Genomic DNA, 17573 nt, shown 5'->3' on the forward strand with positions numbered 1-17573 from the left:
TTGGGCAAAAGTTTTTTCTTAAAGCAGAACATCAAAGCCTGAAATCACAGAGGAAAAGGGCAGGAAATTCACATAAATATTAAAAACTAGTGGGTGGCAAAGAAATTTAAAATGAAGGGACAAGTTGGGAAAAATATTTGCAATATAAGACAAAGAATGAGTGTCGTTAGTATATAAAGGGCTGTTAGAAATTAGTAAAGAAAAAACTCATATCTCAATAGTGAAAAGGCCATAGGGGTCAGCCCCGTGGCCCCATGGCTGGGTTCTCGAGCTCCACTTCTGCGGCCCGGGGTTTCACTGGTTTGGATCCTGGGCGATCCTGGGCGTGGACATGGCACCGCTCATCAGGCCATGCTGAGGTGGCATCCCACATGCCACAGCTAGAAGGACCCACAACTAAAATATGCAACTATGTACTGGGGGGATTTGGAGAGAAAAACCAGGAAAAAAAAAAAAAAGGCCATAGGACATGAACAAGTAATTCACAGAAAAAAAAAAGTTCAACTCCTTTTGTCAAAGAAATGCAAATGAAACCAAGATAGTATTCTTTACCTGTCAAGTTGGCAGATGAAACTATAGCTGGTACTCACCCAGCCCTTTCTGTGGGTCGGGCACTCTTCTAAGTGATGTAAGAGTTAGCACCACTCATACATAGGTATAGATTTCTTGAGTTGTACATTTAACATTTGCGCACTTTATGTATGTTACACCTTAATTAAAAAGCTGTTTTGTTTGTAAGCAGTTTGCCTTACAGTCTCCTGGAAACTGAATCACTACTGGGCTTTGGTTGGTCCGGCCCTGCCTCATGCTTGGGTGTGAGATGACGGCAGCCAGTGAGGGCGATGAAATGTTCTCTTCAGACGTGTGGGATATTGTCGTTCTATCTGTGACAGGTGTGAATCAGAAAATTAGATGGAATGGTCTTTGAAGCAAAAATTTCATTCTGAATGAATCTCCTGTCTATTCTTATGATACTTTAATTTGCATCAAATGTGGTGTTTATAAAAAAAACTGCCTTGCAAAGTAGTTAGTATCGTGCCTGTAGCCACTACCGTGGGAGGAAAGGCAGGAGGAGAGGCAGTGTCTTCCTTTCGTTTCTAGTTCCCTCGGTGGGAATGTACAATAAACGCTCATTAAGCTATTTTTTTTTTCTCTTTATGTTATAAAGTAATTCATCTTAAACATCAATGGATGACAATCCTGAAGAAAAAAGACAGGGTAAATATGACTGGTAGACTTTTCCCAAAAGTCCAATGTTGGAATCTTTGTGGTTGACTCCTCACCATCGTTGATGGAAAACCCTCGCCAGTGATTGGTTTGGGAATGGGCACGCGACACAAACCTGCCCAACGAGGCACGAGCAACATCTTGTTAGTAGACTTGGCAAGGAAAGTATTTCTCATTCCTAAAAAGGAGGCACGTGAAGAGCTGGTTCCTTTCTTCTGAAGGGAGAAAGGACTGGATATCTTATGACTGGAAATGACTCCTGAAAGTCCTATCTAGTGGCCATAAATAGAGCCTGCTCTCGAGGGTACAGGCGGCACACCACAGATGGCAGAGAGGAGCAAAGAACATCACTGAGTCACTGCATCAAATAGCTCTGTAGACTGAACTATCATTGGACACAACAAATTTCCTAACTGTTGAAAGAAGCGCCTTATGAGGCATTCTGCTTAAACCCACTTCACAGATGGGAAAAGTGGCGTGGAGATTAAAGTAAATTTCCTAAGGCCTCGCAATAGCTAAGTAGTGGAGCGGAGTTTTAAGTTCAGTCAGCCACACCTATTCCTCATGACCCTACTAGTCACTATGCCACGAGCACAGGCTCTGAGCTGTTTGGATCAGATCCCAGCCCAGCCACTTATCTGTTTCTCCATCTGTAAAATGGGAATAACAGTATCTTCCCTCGGGGGGTTTTGGTAAGAAATTAGTGAGTTCATACACATCGTGTGCTTAAAACAGCGCTCGGTAAATGTGAGGTATTATGACGCTGTAAGAATCTACACATGGTGGCAAAAATTTTGGGGAAACTATTAGTAAGGTTATAGATTTCTATATCCTTTGACTCAGACATTCCACTTCTAGGAATTTATCCTAATTAAATAATTACAGCTTTGTTCACAAATTTCTATATAAGATTTATTGCGATGTTTAAAATAGCAAAAATCAACAATATGTCCCACATACATATATGTAAATGTGCAACAATAGAGAACAAGTTGAATTAAAGTCACTGAACATGTGAAGAAGTATGTTTATTGGCATGGAAGGATGCTTGTATATTGTTAATTGAAAAAAGTGGGTAACCAAGTTATATAGTAGTATACTAGTTCTGTAAAAAAGTATGTATTCAGGGCTGGCCCAGTGCCGTAGTGGTTAAGTTTGCGTGCTCCGCTTCAGCAGCCCAGGGTTTGTGGGTTTGGATCCTGGGCGTGGACCTACTCACCACTCATCAAGCCATGCTGCGGTGGCATCCCACATATAAAATAGAGGAAGATTGGCACAGGTGTTAGCTCAGGGACAATCTTCCTCACCAAAAAAAAAGTGTGTATTCATAGAAAAAGTCTGGAACAATCTCAAATATCTGTGGTTATTTCTGTGTGGAGAGTTTACGGTTGAGTCTTACCTTCCTGTTTTATGTGCATTTTACATAATTAAGTATTATTTAATCATTTTTAAAAATCCACTTGGGTATTTGCAGAACGGTAATAATAATAATCAATAATCCACCCCAGCCATCACGTCTCATATTTTATCATCTCCTTGTAGCCCCGGTTTCCCTCGACAGCTTTTATTTTCTTGGAGGGCAGGTATGGGGGAGCCAAACATGATTTCTCACCCTGTCTCTAGCCGCTTCTGCAAAAGCTCTTGTGGGTAATGTGCATTCTGCTGAGGATTTCAGTTTGGCAGATATTTACCCTGTGCCTGCGATTCGCTACCCAGGCCCTGATGGAGGCATTGGCAGTAAAAGCCATCTCAGCTCGGTTAAGCACCAGCTTTGTTGCCCGAGCACCTGTTGTGCCACTTCATAGCTGTGTGATTCGTGCAGGTTACTCAACCTCTTTCCTGTGAAAGCAAATATGCATTGAGCTCCTCCGACACATTAGGCGCTGGAGATACAGCATTGAACAAAAGTAGCACCTGTTCAGGAAGCTTACATTCTAATGGGGAGAAACAGATGATAAATATATGCCAGGTTGTGAAAAGCACTGTGAAAATAATGCAGGATAAGAAGAATACAGAATGACAGGGCAGACGAGGTAGGAATGTGGGGACGTGTAGAAAATATGTCTCTACTAAGATGATAATTGAGGAGAGACCTGGAGGAAGTGAGGCGGCCAGCCAGGAGGTTGTTTGGAAGGAAGGAGTTTCAGGAAGAGGCAGTGGTGTGCTGGCACTGGCTTGTGTTTGTTCTGATTGCACACATCTCTTCCCAACTCCCTGTTCAGTGAAGTCAAATTGGTAGCTTGAAGTCAGCCTTGATGAGAGCATTTATACACAGAAGTCCACAAATGCTACAAGAGTTGGTTTTATTTTCCCCTAGAGAGCCATTTGTTGTTTACCAGCACGCCACTGGGAAGAGGGTGCAGTAAGTGCAAAGGCCCTGAGGTAGGACAGCAGTTGGTCTGCTTAAGGAATATCAAGGCAGCCAGGGTGGCTAGACAGAATGAGAGGGAAATTGATAGGAGATGAGGTCAGAGGTATCCAGGAGCAAGGTCAATAGGACTTTGTAGGCCATCGTAAGTACCCTGGACTTTATTCTAAGCGAATTGGGGGCCACTGGAAGGTTTTGAGGAGAGGACTGACACTAGCTGACGTAAGTGTTGAACAGAAGCACACAGAAGAATCAGGAGGACCAGTTGGGAGACTTTGGCAATAACCTAGATAAGAGATGATGATGGCTCAGCAGTGGTGGAGCTGGTAAGAAGAAGAGCACCTGAATTTATTCATTTTTCAGATGTTGTGAAGGTTAAATAAGACAGCATTTAAAAAGTGGTTAGCATAGTGTTTAGCACACAGGAGGCCCTCAATAAATGGGAGCTGCTGTTATTGACAAAACGCCAATCCCGGGGGTGGGGAAGGGGTACCTGTATCTACTTAGGAAGGCAAATAATTTCAGCACCAAGTGGTAAGTATTATGTTCCAGACAAGTGAGAGCAGAGAGGAGAGACACCTAAACCAAGATGGGGGTGGGAAAGGCCAGGAAGGGTGTTGGAGCGAAAGGGGACTGCTTTAGCAAAGGCCTGGGGAAGAGGATTAGAAGGAATGTAGAAGCGTGTGAAGTGTCCACACCTCCCAGTGTGGGTGACATCAGATCACAGCTTTATCCTTTAGCAAAATAAGGATCTGAAGGATCAGTGGTAATCTAATTAGTCAGTGTGTTAGTTCAATCACCTGGTGGGCTGTGGCTCATTACATTCCAATTCAAATTCACAGGTAGTTTTATGAATTCCATGGAGCCTTTGATTCTGATCAGCAGATATAAAAACTCAAGCCAGTCAGAACTTTAGAACTCACTAGGAAAAAGGAGTTCTTAATCTGAGGCCCAAGCATGGGCGTTTGGAGGCCTATGAATCCCGTGAAGCTATTTGCAGACTTAGGTGTGTGCACGTGAACTTCAGGGGTAGAAGTGGGACAGAGGGGTCCACAGCTTTTATCAGATTCTCCAAGTCGTTCGTGGCTCAAAGAAGATTAAAGATAGTGCTACTGAGATTAATAGTAGAGGGTACGATCAATCCAGAAGGGTATGTTTTTGTTTGCCATTTTAGCTATCATTAAAATATTCGGTAAAGTGATATTTTAATTCACATGAAATCAGTTAAAACACTGCATTTAAGGGGCCAGTCTCATGGCCCAGTGGTTAAGTTCGGTGCACTCCGCTTTGGCAGCCCAGGTTGGGTTCCCAGGCAGGGACCTGCACCACTCGTCAGCAGCCGTGCTGTGGCAGTGACCCACATACAAAATAGAGAAAGATTGGCACAGATGTTAGCTCAGGGCTAATCTTCCTCGGCAAAAAAATAAAACCAAATACCACTGCATTGAAAAGTGGTTCCTTGATAATAAGGCCTTTGTCATTTTTTTCAAATATGAACTGTCCGTTTGGACCCAGAGAGTATTCACTCCGACTTAGAATTTCAGCTCAGCCAAGCTCTCATGGTATGTGAGCTACAGTATAATAAAAAATGCTTACAGGTAAAACCTGCTCTATTGATCCTGCCAGGATCACACCTGGCATTCTTCCTTTGAGTGTGTCCTGCCTCTGATTTTGTCGCAGCTGCTTGTTGATCACTGTTTCCCTGAGTTCCCCTGACGTTACCCCGCTGAGTCTCCAGAGTAACAAGTTCTCCCTGAGGGCTTCTTCAAAGCCAAAGAGAGAAGAATTTTCCTTTAAAAGGAGGGTTAATAGCAGTTAATTGCTCTGGCCCTCTTCCAGCGATTCAGGAACTCACCCTCTAGTCACACGTGGATGGCGATCATTCACTCACCTAACGATTTCTGTCTGTCAGCGGGCAATTGTGTGAGTCCTGCACGGGCTGGAATAATTCCTATTTCTTGAGCACAGACGATGGTCCAGACACCTTAAGTGCCTTCTGTATATGATCCCACTGAATCCTTACCACACCTAACGAGACAGGGACTCTATCCCCATTGTATAGATACCAGACCTAAGCTTTGAGATATTAGGTAACTGATTTGCCCAAGATCACACAGCTGGTGAGCAGTGGAACCAGTAGGCAGAAAAATGGAAAACAAGATGTCCTATGAAGGATGAGTGCACTGCACAAAGAAAAGCAACCCTTTGCCTTGGATCATTGTCATGTGTCATTACGTGGCATTTTCCAGGGCTGCTGTGTCAGGCGCTGCATCAGAACAATGGATGAGAAAGGGGTATAAGGAATCGATGACTATCGAAAAGGGTTGCAGGGAAATGAATTCATTCACCTAGTTAATACATCTCAATGTATATTTTAAGTAGTGATGGGGGAAACAGAGTTCACATCTATTGAGTATTTACCACGACCAAAGCACGCTGCAAGGTGCTTTCCTTATATTATTGCATTGAATCCTTATAATAAGGTTCCTGAGGGAGGCATTACTGTCCCCACTTTACAGAAAATGGAGCTGAGGCTCTGAGAAGTTGCATAAGTTTCCCAAAGTCTCATAGATGGTAAGATGGCATGATATGAACCAAGATCAGCCTCCAAAAGCGACTTGCTTTCTACTATGTCATACTGCAAAATTCACTCTCAAAGCTATTGACTAGAATTTAAACTATCTGGGGCCAGAGATCATGCCATTAAATTCCGTATACTCCTCAGGACATAATAGAGTACTAGGTACCTAGTAGGTACTCAAGAACTGTTTGTGGGTTCACCAGCCATCACAGTGGGTTGAAAAATAGACCATCAAAGGCACAAAGATGTATCTTATTTCCAAATATGAAAAAAAAAGAATATCCTTCACATTTTTTTACAGGATCTACTGTTCCTTGAGAGCAAAATTATAGTAAGTCTTTTAAATAACCTCACATGTATGGTTCAGAGGTTAAAACCTATACATATTATACAGGGGTTCCAAAAAAAATGCACCTTGTGTATTATAGCTGTGTGACATTGACATTTTCAAGATGAACAATATGATGGGGGGACAAAGCAGCTTGGTATTTTTGAAATAAGTGTGATATGCAACACAGTCAAAACCCAACAACTACAAATCATTTTAAGGTAGAAAAGGTGTCCTAGAAAATACTCAGGCACATGTGTGAGAGCTTAGACAGTGGCCTGCTCCTCTTCACAGTCCGTGTGTGCATCCATCGGCCCATGGCTGATACCTCCTTAGCCAGCACGCCGGCTTCTTCAGCGTGTGGAGAGTGGAGGATGGGCCTGCTCTAGTATTCCAGGGTCACCGTCTTGGTTTTGAGGTATTCGTTTAGAGCTTCCTCACCTAGGGAAGAGAAAAGCAGTTATGGACCATAGTCACAGGTGTATGTGAGGTCACCAGACTGTCACACAGGTGCAGGTGTACAGGTCACTAAGCAAATAGAAGGTGCTTCTCAAACTTTAAATTTCTCGTGAATCACCAGAAGATCTCGTGAAACTGCAGATTCTGATTCGATTAAGTCCGTGTAGGCCCCAGGATTATGCATTCCTAACCATTCCCTGCTGATGCTGATGCTCACGGCCCACACTTTGAGGAGGAAGGGCCCAGACCGCTCCCAGGGCTTCTAAGGACCAGCGTGTTGGCTTGGTCGGTCTCCTCCCCAAACCTTTCTCCTTTATTTCCCTGCTTGATGACAAACTCTCTATGTCTAGCCTCTGCCCATTGAGGCCGAAAAGAAGTGATCAGGGTGCGGTCCTTCAGATTACAGTAAATGAAGCAGAACTGAGCACAGGAAAGAAAGTTGGCGATCGTTCTGTCTAATCTGATTTTAATGATAAGGAAAATGCAGCTTTCCTGATTTACATCGCATGTTCGAAAAGCAGAAGGGTTTATCCGGGCAAAAAAATAAACAAGTCTGTCTTTCTATTTTCAGCTAGAACAATCATCGATTTCTACAGCAAGGGGCGTGAACACCACAGGTGAAAATAATGAGTACATGATTCTAGAAGCCGAGCTAAACCAAGGGGTCTTAACTTTATGTTAGAGTCACCTTGGGGGGATTTTAAACCTTGTGCTCCCTGGTCACACCTGAGACCAATGAAATCAACATAATTGTATTTTTCTGAAGCTCCCAGGTGAGTCTATTCCAGTGCACAGCTGGGAAGCCCTGGGCTAAGGGAACTTACAATTAGAAGAGGAAGAAGCAATTAGGCAACTTCTACTGTTTTATAATAAAACATAGACCTGAAGCTGGTTAATTATCAAAAGACAAGTGGAACTGTTGCCTCACTTAAAATAATAATTTCCCTAAGAAAATCTGCCACTGTGTTTTGCATCCAGGGATGAAAGCCAGATTGAAGACGTGAAAAAAATGACTTTGCATTCAACTCAATGAGAAGCTACTTTGATTGCTGCAAATACCTTGCCAAAAGTCATCAGGAATGCGAAAATGTAAAAATACCCCAAATTAACCAAATTTATATTAACGGACTATAATTTCAGTAAATTACAAACATTTCAGTTTTTGAAAAATGCCAGACTGACTGTGGGGAGTGAGAACAGGGGGTCCACAGCCAGACTGCCTGGCTTTGAATCTTCTTTGCCAGTGGCTGGCTGCGTGACTTTGGGCAAGTTACCCAACCTCTCTGAGCCCCATTTTCCTCAACTGTAAAATAAGGATAATAATAGCACCTCTCTCTCAGGGCTATTGCAAGAATTGCTTGTGCTATTAAAGGTAAAGTAGTTATAATAGGGCGCGGTACACATTTAGTGTCCAAAGTAAGCTATTACTTGAAATGTGATAGTGTCACTGCCCACAGTGAATTACATTTTGGGCTTTCTACAAACTCTAAATCTGAGTTCCCAGACTCCCAGAAACCCTGCCAGTTGCAGTGTTGACTCTGAAGGACTGCCAAGCAACGCGAAGGCAGGATTTATTCTTGGAGCTGGCTAGTTATTGCACTCCACCCATTTTCCTTTCTTCGTTCCACTTAGCCCCAAGAAAGCTAAACCAAGTTCATACTGAACATCAGGGAAAAAAGCCCAACGTAGTTCTGCTAAAAGATATTGTCAGAGGTTCTTTGTCCTTTCAACATGAATCTCCTTCTTTTAAAAAGAAACCCTTTCCTACACAATTTGTTTACTTTTCTGTATGTACGTTATGTTCAATAAAAATGTTTAACATTTAAAGAAAACGGGTACCCTTGGTAGCCCAGATCCAACTGCCATGTAGGAGATGCCCTTCCACAAGGCACGCGTGTAGCATGAGACGCACAGCGGACTTCTCCGTGCTGGGTGACAAAGGGAACACGCAGTGGACAAAACAAAGGCGCACCTAGGTCTTTTCCGAAGCCAGACTGTTTGACTCCGCCAAACGGGGCCGCCACGTCCGTCTTGTTGTACGTGTTGATAAAAACGGTGCCCGCGTCTAGTTTCTCACTCACGTACATCGCTTTATTTATGTCTCTTGTAAAGACCCCTGAGGCCAAACCGTACTCTGTATTATTTGCTCGCTGCAACACTCCATCGATGTCCCTACAAGATGTTTTCAGGAAGACAAAACTTCGTTAAGTGTCAAGAAAAAACACTCTCATTTTATGTTCGAATGTTTTCCCCCTCCATGCTAGAAACAGGAGGGTGATACTAGCCACCTGCTTACACTTTTATACACGAAATATTCCAGGCTTACACCCAAAGAAACTCTCAGTGAAACATCAGAACTCTAGTATTGTATTTTTCAAAATATATCATGCAACACCTTTTAACATCTGATCTGAAGTCATCTTTTCATTCTTCCTCATTGGTTCTCCTTCCCGACTTCCCCATTTCCTCTCCTTACCCTTGAGTCTCACTCCCGGATATATTCTCAGAGCAGCCCCCCATCTCCCTCCATCTCTTCGCATTCTGCACACCCAGTTCAAGGCTCATCCAGTGCCTCATGCTGAAGCCCTCCCAGCTCCCACAGTGTCACTGTTGAATGTAGTGGCTCCATGAGAGGGCTCTGCAGCCAGACTGCCTGGGTGACCTCGGGCAAACGACTTCATCTCCCCATGCTTCATTTATTCTTTTTTTTTTTTTGAGGAAGATCAGTCCTGAGCTAACATCTGTCGGCAATCCAACTGTTTTTGCTGAGGAAGATTGGCCCTGAGCTAACATCCGTGCCCATCTTCCTCTACTTTATATGTGGGACGCCTACCACAGCATGGCTTGCCAATCGGTGCCATGTCCGCACCCGGGATCTGAACCAGCGAAGCCCGGCTGCCGAAGTGGAACGTGTGAACTTAATTGCTGTACCACCAGGCTGGCCCACATCATTTATTCTTATGAAAAATGGAAATAATAATAATAGCACCTGTTCCATTTTCGTGAGGATTAAATGAGCTAATAGTGTGTGGAACACAGTAAGGCTCAATAAAAGTCAGCTATAATCAGGAAGCACACACTCCTCCAACTCAGTATGTTGGTTTAACTCTCCACGTATTTGCAGTCCACCTCCCAACTAGATTGGATGTTCCCCGAGGGCAGAGATAACATCAAACTTTTTTGTGTGTGTGTGAGGAAGATTGGCCCTGAGCTAACATCTGTTGCCAATCTTCTTTTTGCTCGAGGAAGACTGTCACTGAGCTAACATCTGTGCCAGTCTTCCTCTATTTCATATGTGGGACACCACCACAGCATGGCTTGATGAGCAGTGCATACGTCTGTGCCCAGGATCCAAACCTCTGAACCCTGGGCTGCTGAAGAGGAGTGCATGAACGTAAACACTATGCCATGGGACGGCCCCTCGTATTCTTCTTTATACCATAGTGTTGCATCATCAAATGAGAGTGAATTTGATTATCATGCTAATTCAATTAAAGGAGAGTAAAATAACCCATCAAATCCGTCTGGCGATTTCCCTGCCTTTTGACCCTGTATGTGTCCACGCCCAGGTCGGTGGAGATGTGAACCTGCGCATGTCTCAGTTGGGTCCAGTTCCAACGTGCCTGTCACAGAGTGACTAGCTCACCCTTTTGAGTGCCATCCTAATGTTTAACAATGCACGAAGTTTCTACAACACAGCCAGCAAATGCAAGCCAAGGATTTCATCGGGTGCTCCGGCCAAGAAACAGGATCTGTTCCACAACTGGGAGGAAAAACTAGTTGTGCTGAACTTTTTGAGAGACGGCACAGGCTTCAAGGCGGTGCCTTCCAAAGGGATTTTCAAAGGTAACCTTGACTACACATAATTTTAAACTCGCACAAGAAATTCGGAACAAAGCTTGGAGTGGACTGAGGCTTTGCTAGCTCTCACACTTCTTGATGTATTGCACATGGTAGGGACCAAAATATTTACTGATGATTAAGACAGAAAGATGGCTTTATGCCATGGCTCGTTGAGGACTACTGAGGTGACACAGCATCATAGCACACCTCGCCTACTTCTAGAATAATAAATATAACAGTGGTAGCAGCAGCAGCAAATCCCTGCAATGATCTAAAAAGGTAGATATTATTAATAACTGAATTTTACAAATAAAGAGACCAAGGTTGCCCAGAGTGATTAAGTAAGTGGCCTGAGCCCACCGAGGTAGTCAGGTGCAGTGGCAGAGAGCAGACGCTACCCTCTGCCCCATCCTGCCCTTGGCCCTCCGTGGGTAATTGCCCGTCTCCTTGTCCGTCTCCCCCATAAGCTGGTAAGCTCCTTGAAGACAGGAACCGTGACTTATCTAGGTTTCTATCCCCTAAACCTGGCTTCTAATCTCTGCGTGTTTAACACAAAGACTATCCTCTGGGGGAATTTATAATGAGGAAAAGAGGGTAACAGGGTATCCTCGGATCAGCGTGTCAAAAGATTACTCACTATGGCTTAGTGTCCCCAAAAGTCTCTTACAATATGTCTATCAAAGACCAAGAAGTCCCTCTGAACTCTGTATTCTGTTTTTTCCGCCTTTTCATTGGTTGAAAGAAAACTGAAGCCAGAATTCTGAAGAAGAGTACACAGTATATCATGAGAGTCTATTGTATTAAATATTCCTACATGAGCTCAGTTACACATGGCCCTCTTTGAAATGCCCAACACTTTGGAAATTTTCATGTACTATAACAAACCAGTGTATCATTTATAGTTGGTTATCTGGTGATTTTGGACATTTCTATAAAAAGTTGAGTATTAGGCAGTCAGCCTGGTGGCGCAGTGGTTAAGTGCGCATGCTCCGCTTTGGTGGCCCGGGGTTCGCCGGTTCGGATGCCGGGTGTGGACATGGTGCCGCTTGTCAAGCCATGCTGTGGCTGGTGTCCCACATAGAAAGTAGAGGAAGATGGGCAAAGATGTTAGCTCAGGGCCAGTCTTCCTCAGCCAAAAGAGGAGGATTGGCAGCAGATGTTAGCTCAGGGCTAATCTTCCTCAAAAAAAAAAAAAAGTTGAGTATTAGGCTTTTGGGGGCACGATCCTCTATGAAGACAGCCCTCTTTCGGTGGGAGAATCAGATTCCACAGATGCTGCCTTCCCTAGGCATTAAATGTGGAAACTAGTTCTGTTATTCTCAGTTATTACCTTGTTCTAGAGACATTTCAAATGTCAACTGTACAAAAACTAAAATTTAGTCAGCTAAAATCTCATAATATCAGCCATTAATGTAAGCCAAGAGGCAAAAATATATTACAATCTACCAGGGTTAGCATTCTCTGCTAATTATTTAATTAAGTTAATTATCCTTAGGGTAGAGAATTACATGGTCATTGATTTTATGCTCTGTATATAGCACAAGAGCAAAAGAAAAATCGTATCCAATCAAAAGCCGTTAAATTGCGCCTGAAGAACATACCCATTGTGGAATTTAGAAATGACCATAATAGGCCCAAAGGACTCCTCTTTGGCAAGATACATGTGGTCTTCCACGTCCGTGAAGACAGTTGGTTCCATAAAAAAGCCTATTTCAAAAACAGAAGAAAAGAACATCAATGATAGGGTAAGTAATTTTCAATTAATTGTTCTCTCATTGAATTACGTTATAAATTTTTTCTTCCCTTCTGAGTCAGTAAAATCGAGATGACTTTCATTTTCCTATTGGGCATCAGCATTCCTAGGTTCTTATTTCTGTTGTCTTTATTTTAAAAATTTCAAACATATATGAAAGTAGAGAATAGAATAATGAATAGTAAAATAAATACTTATTCACATTTTGCTATATTTGATTCATTTTTCCCTTGCTGAAATAGTTGAAAGCAAATTCCAGAGATTACAATTTTTACCTCCAAGTATTTCAGTACAAATCTGTGAAAAATAAGGACATTTTCTCACATATCATAATACATTATCACACTAAAGAAATTAATGCTAATTCTTTATTTATAGTTTATATTTCAGTTTCTTTTAACTTTTATTTTTTTATTAAGATATGATTGACATGCATTATATCAGTTTCCGGTGTACAACATAATGATTTGATATTTGTATTCAATTTCTGATTGTCTAGTAAATATCTTTTATAATTGGTTTGATTCAGGATTCAAATAAGTTCTACACATTGCCTGTGGTTGTTAGATCTCTCGAGTGTCCTTTAATCTAGAACATTTCCCCCCTTCTCTCTGCCCCTTGTTTTTCGTGCCATCGACTTGTTAAATAGACTGAGTCACTTGTCCTGTAGAAGATCTTGCAGTTTAGATTTGTCATTGCTTCCTGGGATGATGTTTAATTTGTTCCTCCATCCCCTGTATTTCTTGTAAATGGAAAATTTGACCTACAGGCACCATCAGATTCAGGTTAAACATAGTTGGCAAGAACACTTCCTAGATGATGCTGTGTGTCACACGCTGCTTCCCAGGAGACACATCATATCCAGCTGGCCTGCCTTCACTGATGCTAAGATTGGCCAGTGGTTCTGCGTGGCGACAACTTGACCCCTCCATTGTAAAACTGAGTTTTTCTCCTTATGACTGGCAATCAATCTTGGGGGTGGTACCTCGCAAATATCCAGATCCCCATTAAGCTATCACCTAATAACTTCAGCCTCCCTTGATGATCATTGCCTGAATCAATTATTTCATTCAATTAGGCGATACAAAACAGTGCTTTTTCTAGTCAATAGTTTTTTCTACATTTATTAGCAGGGATCCTTCTGGAAAAAAAAGTTTCCTTTATTAGTTTATTACACGGTTACCCAGAAATTTATTTCATACAGGATACATGGGATAAATGTTGAATTTTTTCCTTCCAATTACCAGTTTTCAGACTAAGGTGTTGGTACACAATCTACCCACAGCAGTGAAAAGTGAGTTTTTCCAGTTGTTTGTTTTTTATCTCCTTTTGGTTATCAACACATCGAGCCATTCACACACTTCTGTAACAGGTCCTGCTTTAGTCAACATGAACGAATTCCTCCCAGGCTACATTGGCTCAGAGCAAATCTCACCGTGCCAGGAACGAAGGTCACTGTGCCTGAATAACACACTTATTCATTCCACTTGGTTACTGTACAGCTAAGGGCCTGCCACATCCATTTTGTTATTTGATTTTCACAGCTTTGTAAAGCAGGATGTGCACATTTCATCCCACTTTACAGTTGAGAAAAACTGGGTTGTCCAAAGTGCCACAGTTTGAAAGTGGCCAAGCAGGATCTAGAAAGTAATTCTTCTGATCATAACATAAATGCCACCATTTACTTTTGAGCCAAGACGGTGCTGCAATGAACACTGTTAGCATTCGTTCCAACTTAACAAGCTAGGCGCCCCGGACACCTCCTACAAAGGTGACCTTACCTGGCCTGGGGACCTGTCTCCCGCCGTATACCAAGGTGGCCCCCTCTTTCACTCCAGTTTCACAGTACTGCAGAAGCTTTTCCAGATGGGCCTTATGATTTTGGGGCCCGTGGTCAGTAGATCTGTCAAGTGGATCACCAATTTTCATCTTTTTGATTTCTTCCACCTGCGTATCACCCAAGTCGCAAAACACAATTGACTATTAGTAATAATAAAGGCTACCCTCTGACTGAGCTGCTACCACGTGGTGGGTTTTGTATTAAGCTGTTGAAAGATGTGTTGTCATTTAGTCTTCAAAGCAGCTGGAGGTAGGTATTTATTATTTTCATCTCACAGGTGAAGAAACTGAGGCTAAGAGAAGTTAAGTGACACACTCAAGGGCACACAACCACCAAATATTGTCGAGTTTTCCTGACTTGAAAGCTTAAGCTTTTAACCACTGAGTTCTACCTGAACATAAGCTATACAGGCTATCTTAAAATTCTCTTGAACGTTAATCCATTAAAATAGCAAACCTGAGATTCTGGAATTTTTATTCACACAGCATACTTACACTCTTCACGGCAAAAGAATTTCTAAAACGGCCACATCGTTATCTTTTTTCTCTCCCCAAATGTAGCAGACTGCCCTTGTGAATTCCCACGGGATAGCCCTGCCACAGGAACAGCTAGAATGTTCCAGTGAAAAAGCATCTTTCTCACACAATGTTCATCACTGACATGTCTTTGTGACCGCTTCTTGTCCTCCTTGGTGATCTTAATCTATTTCTGCATTTTCTAACGTCAAGTTCAACTCTAGTAATAAGAAAGAATGAGAGCTACTGTGACCCCACAGGGCCATGCATTTGAATTTAGGCCTGGCAATAACTCCTCAGTCAGTGTTCACGAAATAGCTGCTGAATGAAGAAATGAATACAAATTGCATGTGTGCAAAACATGTTTGTGGATGGACTGAGGCAGTAAATCCTCGACATTTCTGGTTTTGGCATTTGAAATCTCAACAAGTTATAGCTGTGAAAGCCCATGACATGCAGCATTGTAACAGTATTTTACTGAGGCACGAAACTGAATTACAGGGACGTTCAGGAGGCAGCCGCTGCCACCATCTGCCTCTCCACAGGACTGCCTTCTTTTCCACTCTCTTGAGGAAAGAATGTCTTTGCTTCTTAGGGGTGGGTGGGGGAAGTGGCTCTGAAAAAAAAAAAAGCTAGGTGCTGGTTTTTCAAATATAAACAAACTCATGATTACTATTACCATCATAATGATATAATATAGTGTAGTTTAGAGTTTATTTTGGCCACAGAATTCATGTTGATAGTTCTATAAATGGCTTTTAAGCCCATATTTATGGAGTCATGATCAATCTACCTGGGTTATTTATGTATCTAACTGTCTGTCTGTCAATCTATCTATTTATTTTAGTGGAGGAAATTATATGCTGTCATGTTAACTGTAAATTGAGGATGTGTAAGGATACCTTATCAGGTTTTTTTATATAGACCTGTAACTTTTTACTATGAAAAATTATAAACACATGTAAAAGCAGACAAGTAATGAAACTCCAAGAGCCCATCACTCAGCTTCAACAATTACCAACTCATGGCCAATTTTTTCCCCCACTCACTTCCTCCCCTCCTGGATTATTTTGAAGCAAAGTTCAGACATCGTGGAATTTAACCTGTCAATATATCAGAAAATAGCTCTAAAAGATAAGGACTCTGTTGTTTTTTAAAAAATACAACCACAGTACTGTTATCATACCTAACACTTCATTAATAATCCAAGAAGTACTTTTCAAGGAGAAGCAATTTTTCTACAACGCATAGAGCAGACTTGAAGATGCCTTACCACTCTGGTCACAAATTCATCGTGGATGGATTCTTCCACGAACAACCTCCCAGCGGCAATACAGTTCTCTCCTTTGTTGAAAAATACCGCTCCCGTGCCCTTCGGCAGCAGAAGAGAAAATATTGTTACCATTACTTGGGAACAGTCAAGATTGTCATAAGATTGCACACATTGAGAATCAGACGTTATTGGAAGACAGCAAACACCACAGAAACGACAAAGAAAAACACAATCCCTTTAGTGAGGAGAACGGCGTGGAGATAGTTTCCATGTAATATGTTTTTAGGAATTTTGTTTTCCTTTCCCACTTTCGGTCCATGAGCACTTTCAAAAAAAAGTGTGTAATAATATGGACATACCACTAAGGGCAAATTTTGTGTTGCAAGAAAATCTGGATTATTCTATACATGCAAATGTAATACTCGTATGTCAAATTTTGCATTTGTATCAGTTTGTATCAATCATGACTATTTAGAAAAACTCGCTTACTCCCCAAGTTGTAAAAACACCTTAATGAGACAGACGATAAGGACATTATTTTAAAAATTAAGTGCTCAGAGTATCCCCAAATGTAAGCATAAAGAAGACGGTTTCTGTTTACGGCTAGACAGAACCCAATCTCATTCTAAGATTTCTGATAAGCAAGGAGGAGAAATGTGTTTTAGAAGTGGGCACCTAGGGGGCCAGCCTGGTGGCACAGAGGTTAAGTGTGCACATTCAGTGGCCCAGGGTTTGCTGGTTCGGATCCCGGTGCGGACATGGCACCACTTGGCAAGCCATGCTGTGGTAGGCATCCCACATATAAAATAGAGGAAGATGGGCACAGATATTAGCTCAGGGCCAGTCTTCCTCAGCAAAAAAGAAGAAAAAGAAAAAAAAGAAGTGGGCACCCATTTCCTTGGACTTGACCCTCTCTTACCATTCTCACGGCCTTGTCAAGTTCACAGTCATTGAATATTATAAGTGGGGATTTGCCACCAAGTTCAAGGGAAACTTTCTTCAAGTTACTCAGAGCACAGCTAGAGGAAAATAAATGGGAAATGAGCATTTTAGTCTGTCCATCTATCAGTTTCTCTGTCTCTTGCTTTTTCAACCATAAATTACTACTTGGCATGGAAAACATAATTGAGCTTCAGAAATATTAAGAAACGTATTCAAAGATAAACATGAATAGTGCAATGGTGATAATTGTTGAAGCTGGGTGATGAGCACATGGAGTTCATTCTAGTATTCAGGGTGCTTTGTGGGTATTAGAAATTCTCCATGATAAAAAGTTGTATCTTTTCTAAAACTAGAAAACTCTTAGATAAAAACAGTAGACTGAATTTTCCTGAAGGTTAGACAAAAATTTCTTAGGTAAGATATCAAAAGCATAAGTGATAAAAG

The 17573-nt window shown here is 42.0% G+C and overlaps 1 protein-coding gene across 2 annotated transcripts in view; it reads right to left on the reverse strand.

Moving 5' to 3' along the window:
* Window positions 1-5951: 5951 nt before the first annotated feature.
* ALDH1L2 (aldehyde dehydrogenase 1 family member L2) overlaps window positions 5952-17573 on the reverse strand; it is a 56201-nt gene continuing 44579 nt past the window's right edge. For both annotated transcript variants that reach the window (XM_014865809.3, XM_070507191.1), the window contains 6 exons: window positions 17107-17206; window positions 16188-16286; window positions 14341-14506; window positions 12408-12513; window positions 8936-9135; window positions 5952-6945 (listed from right to left, as the gene is read on the reverse strand). In XM_014865809.3, coding sequence (XP_014721295.2) covers window positions 6890-6945; window positions 8936-9135; window positions 12408-12513; window positions 14341-14506; window positions 16188-16286; window positions 17107-17206 — 727 coding nt within the window. In that variant the 3' untranslated portion in view covers window positions 5952-6889. The remainder of the gene's footprint in view (window positions 6946-8935; window positions 9136-12407; window positions 12514-14340; window positions 14507-16187; window positions 16287-17106; window positions 17207-17573) is intronic.

The sequence above is a fragment of the Equus asinus genome, chromosome 4, assembly GCF_041296235.1.
Source record: "Equus asinus isolate D_3611 breed Donkey chromosome 4, EquAss-T2T_v2, whole genome shotgun sequence".
In the NCBI taxonomy this organism is placed as follows: domain Eukaryota; kingdom Metazoa; phylum Chordata; class Mammalia; order Perissodactyla; family Equidae; genus Equus; species Equus asinus.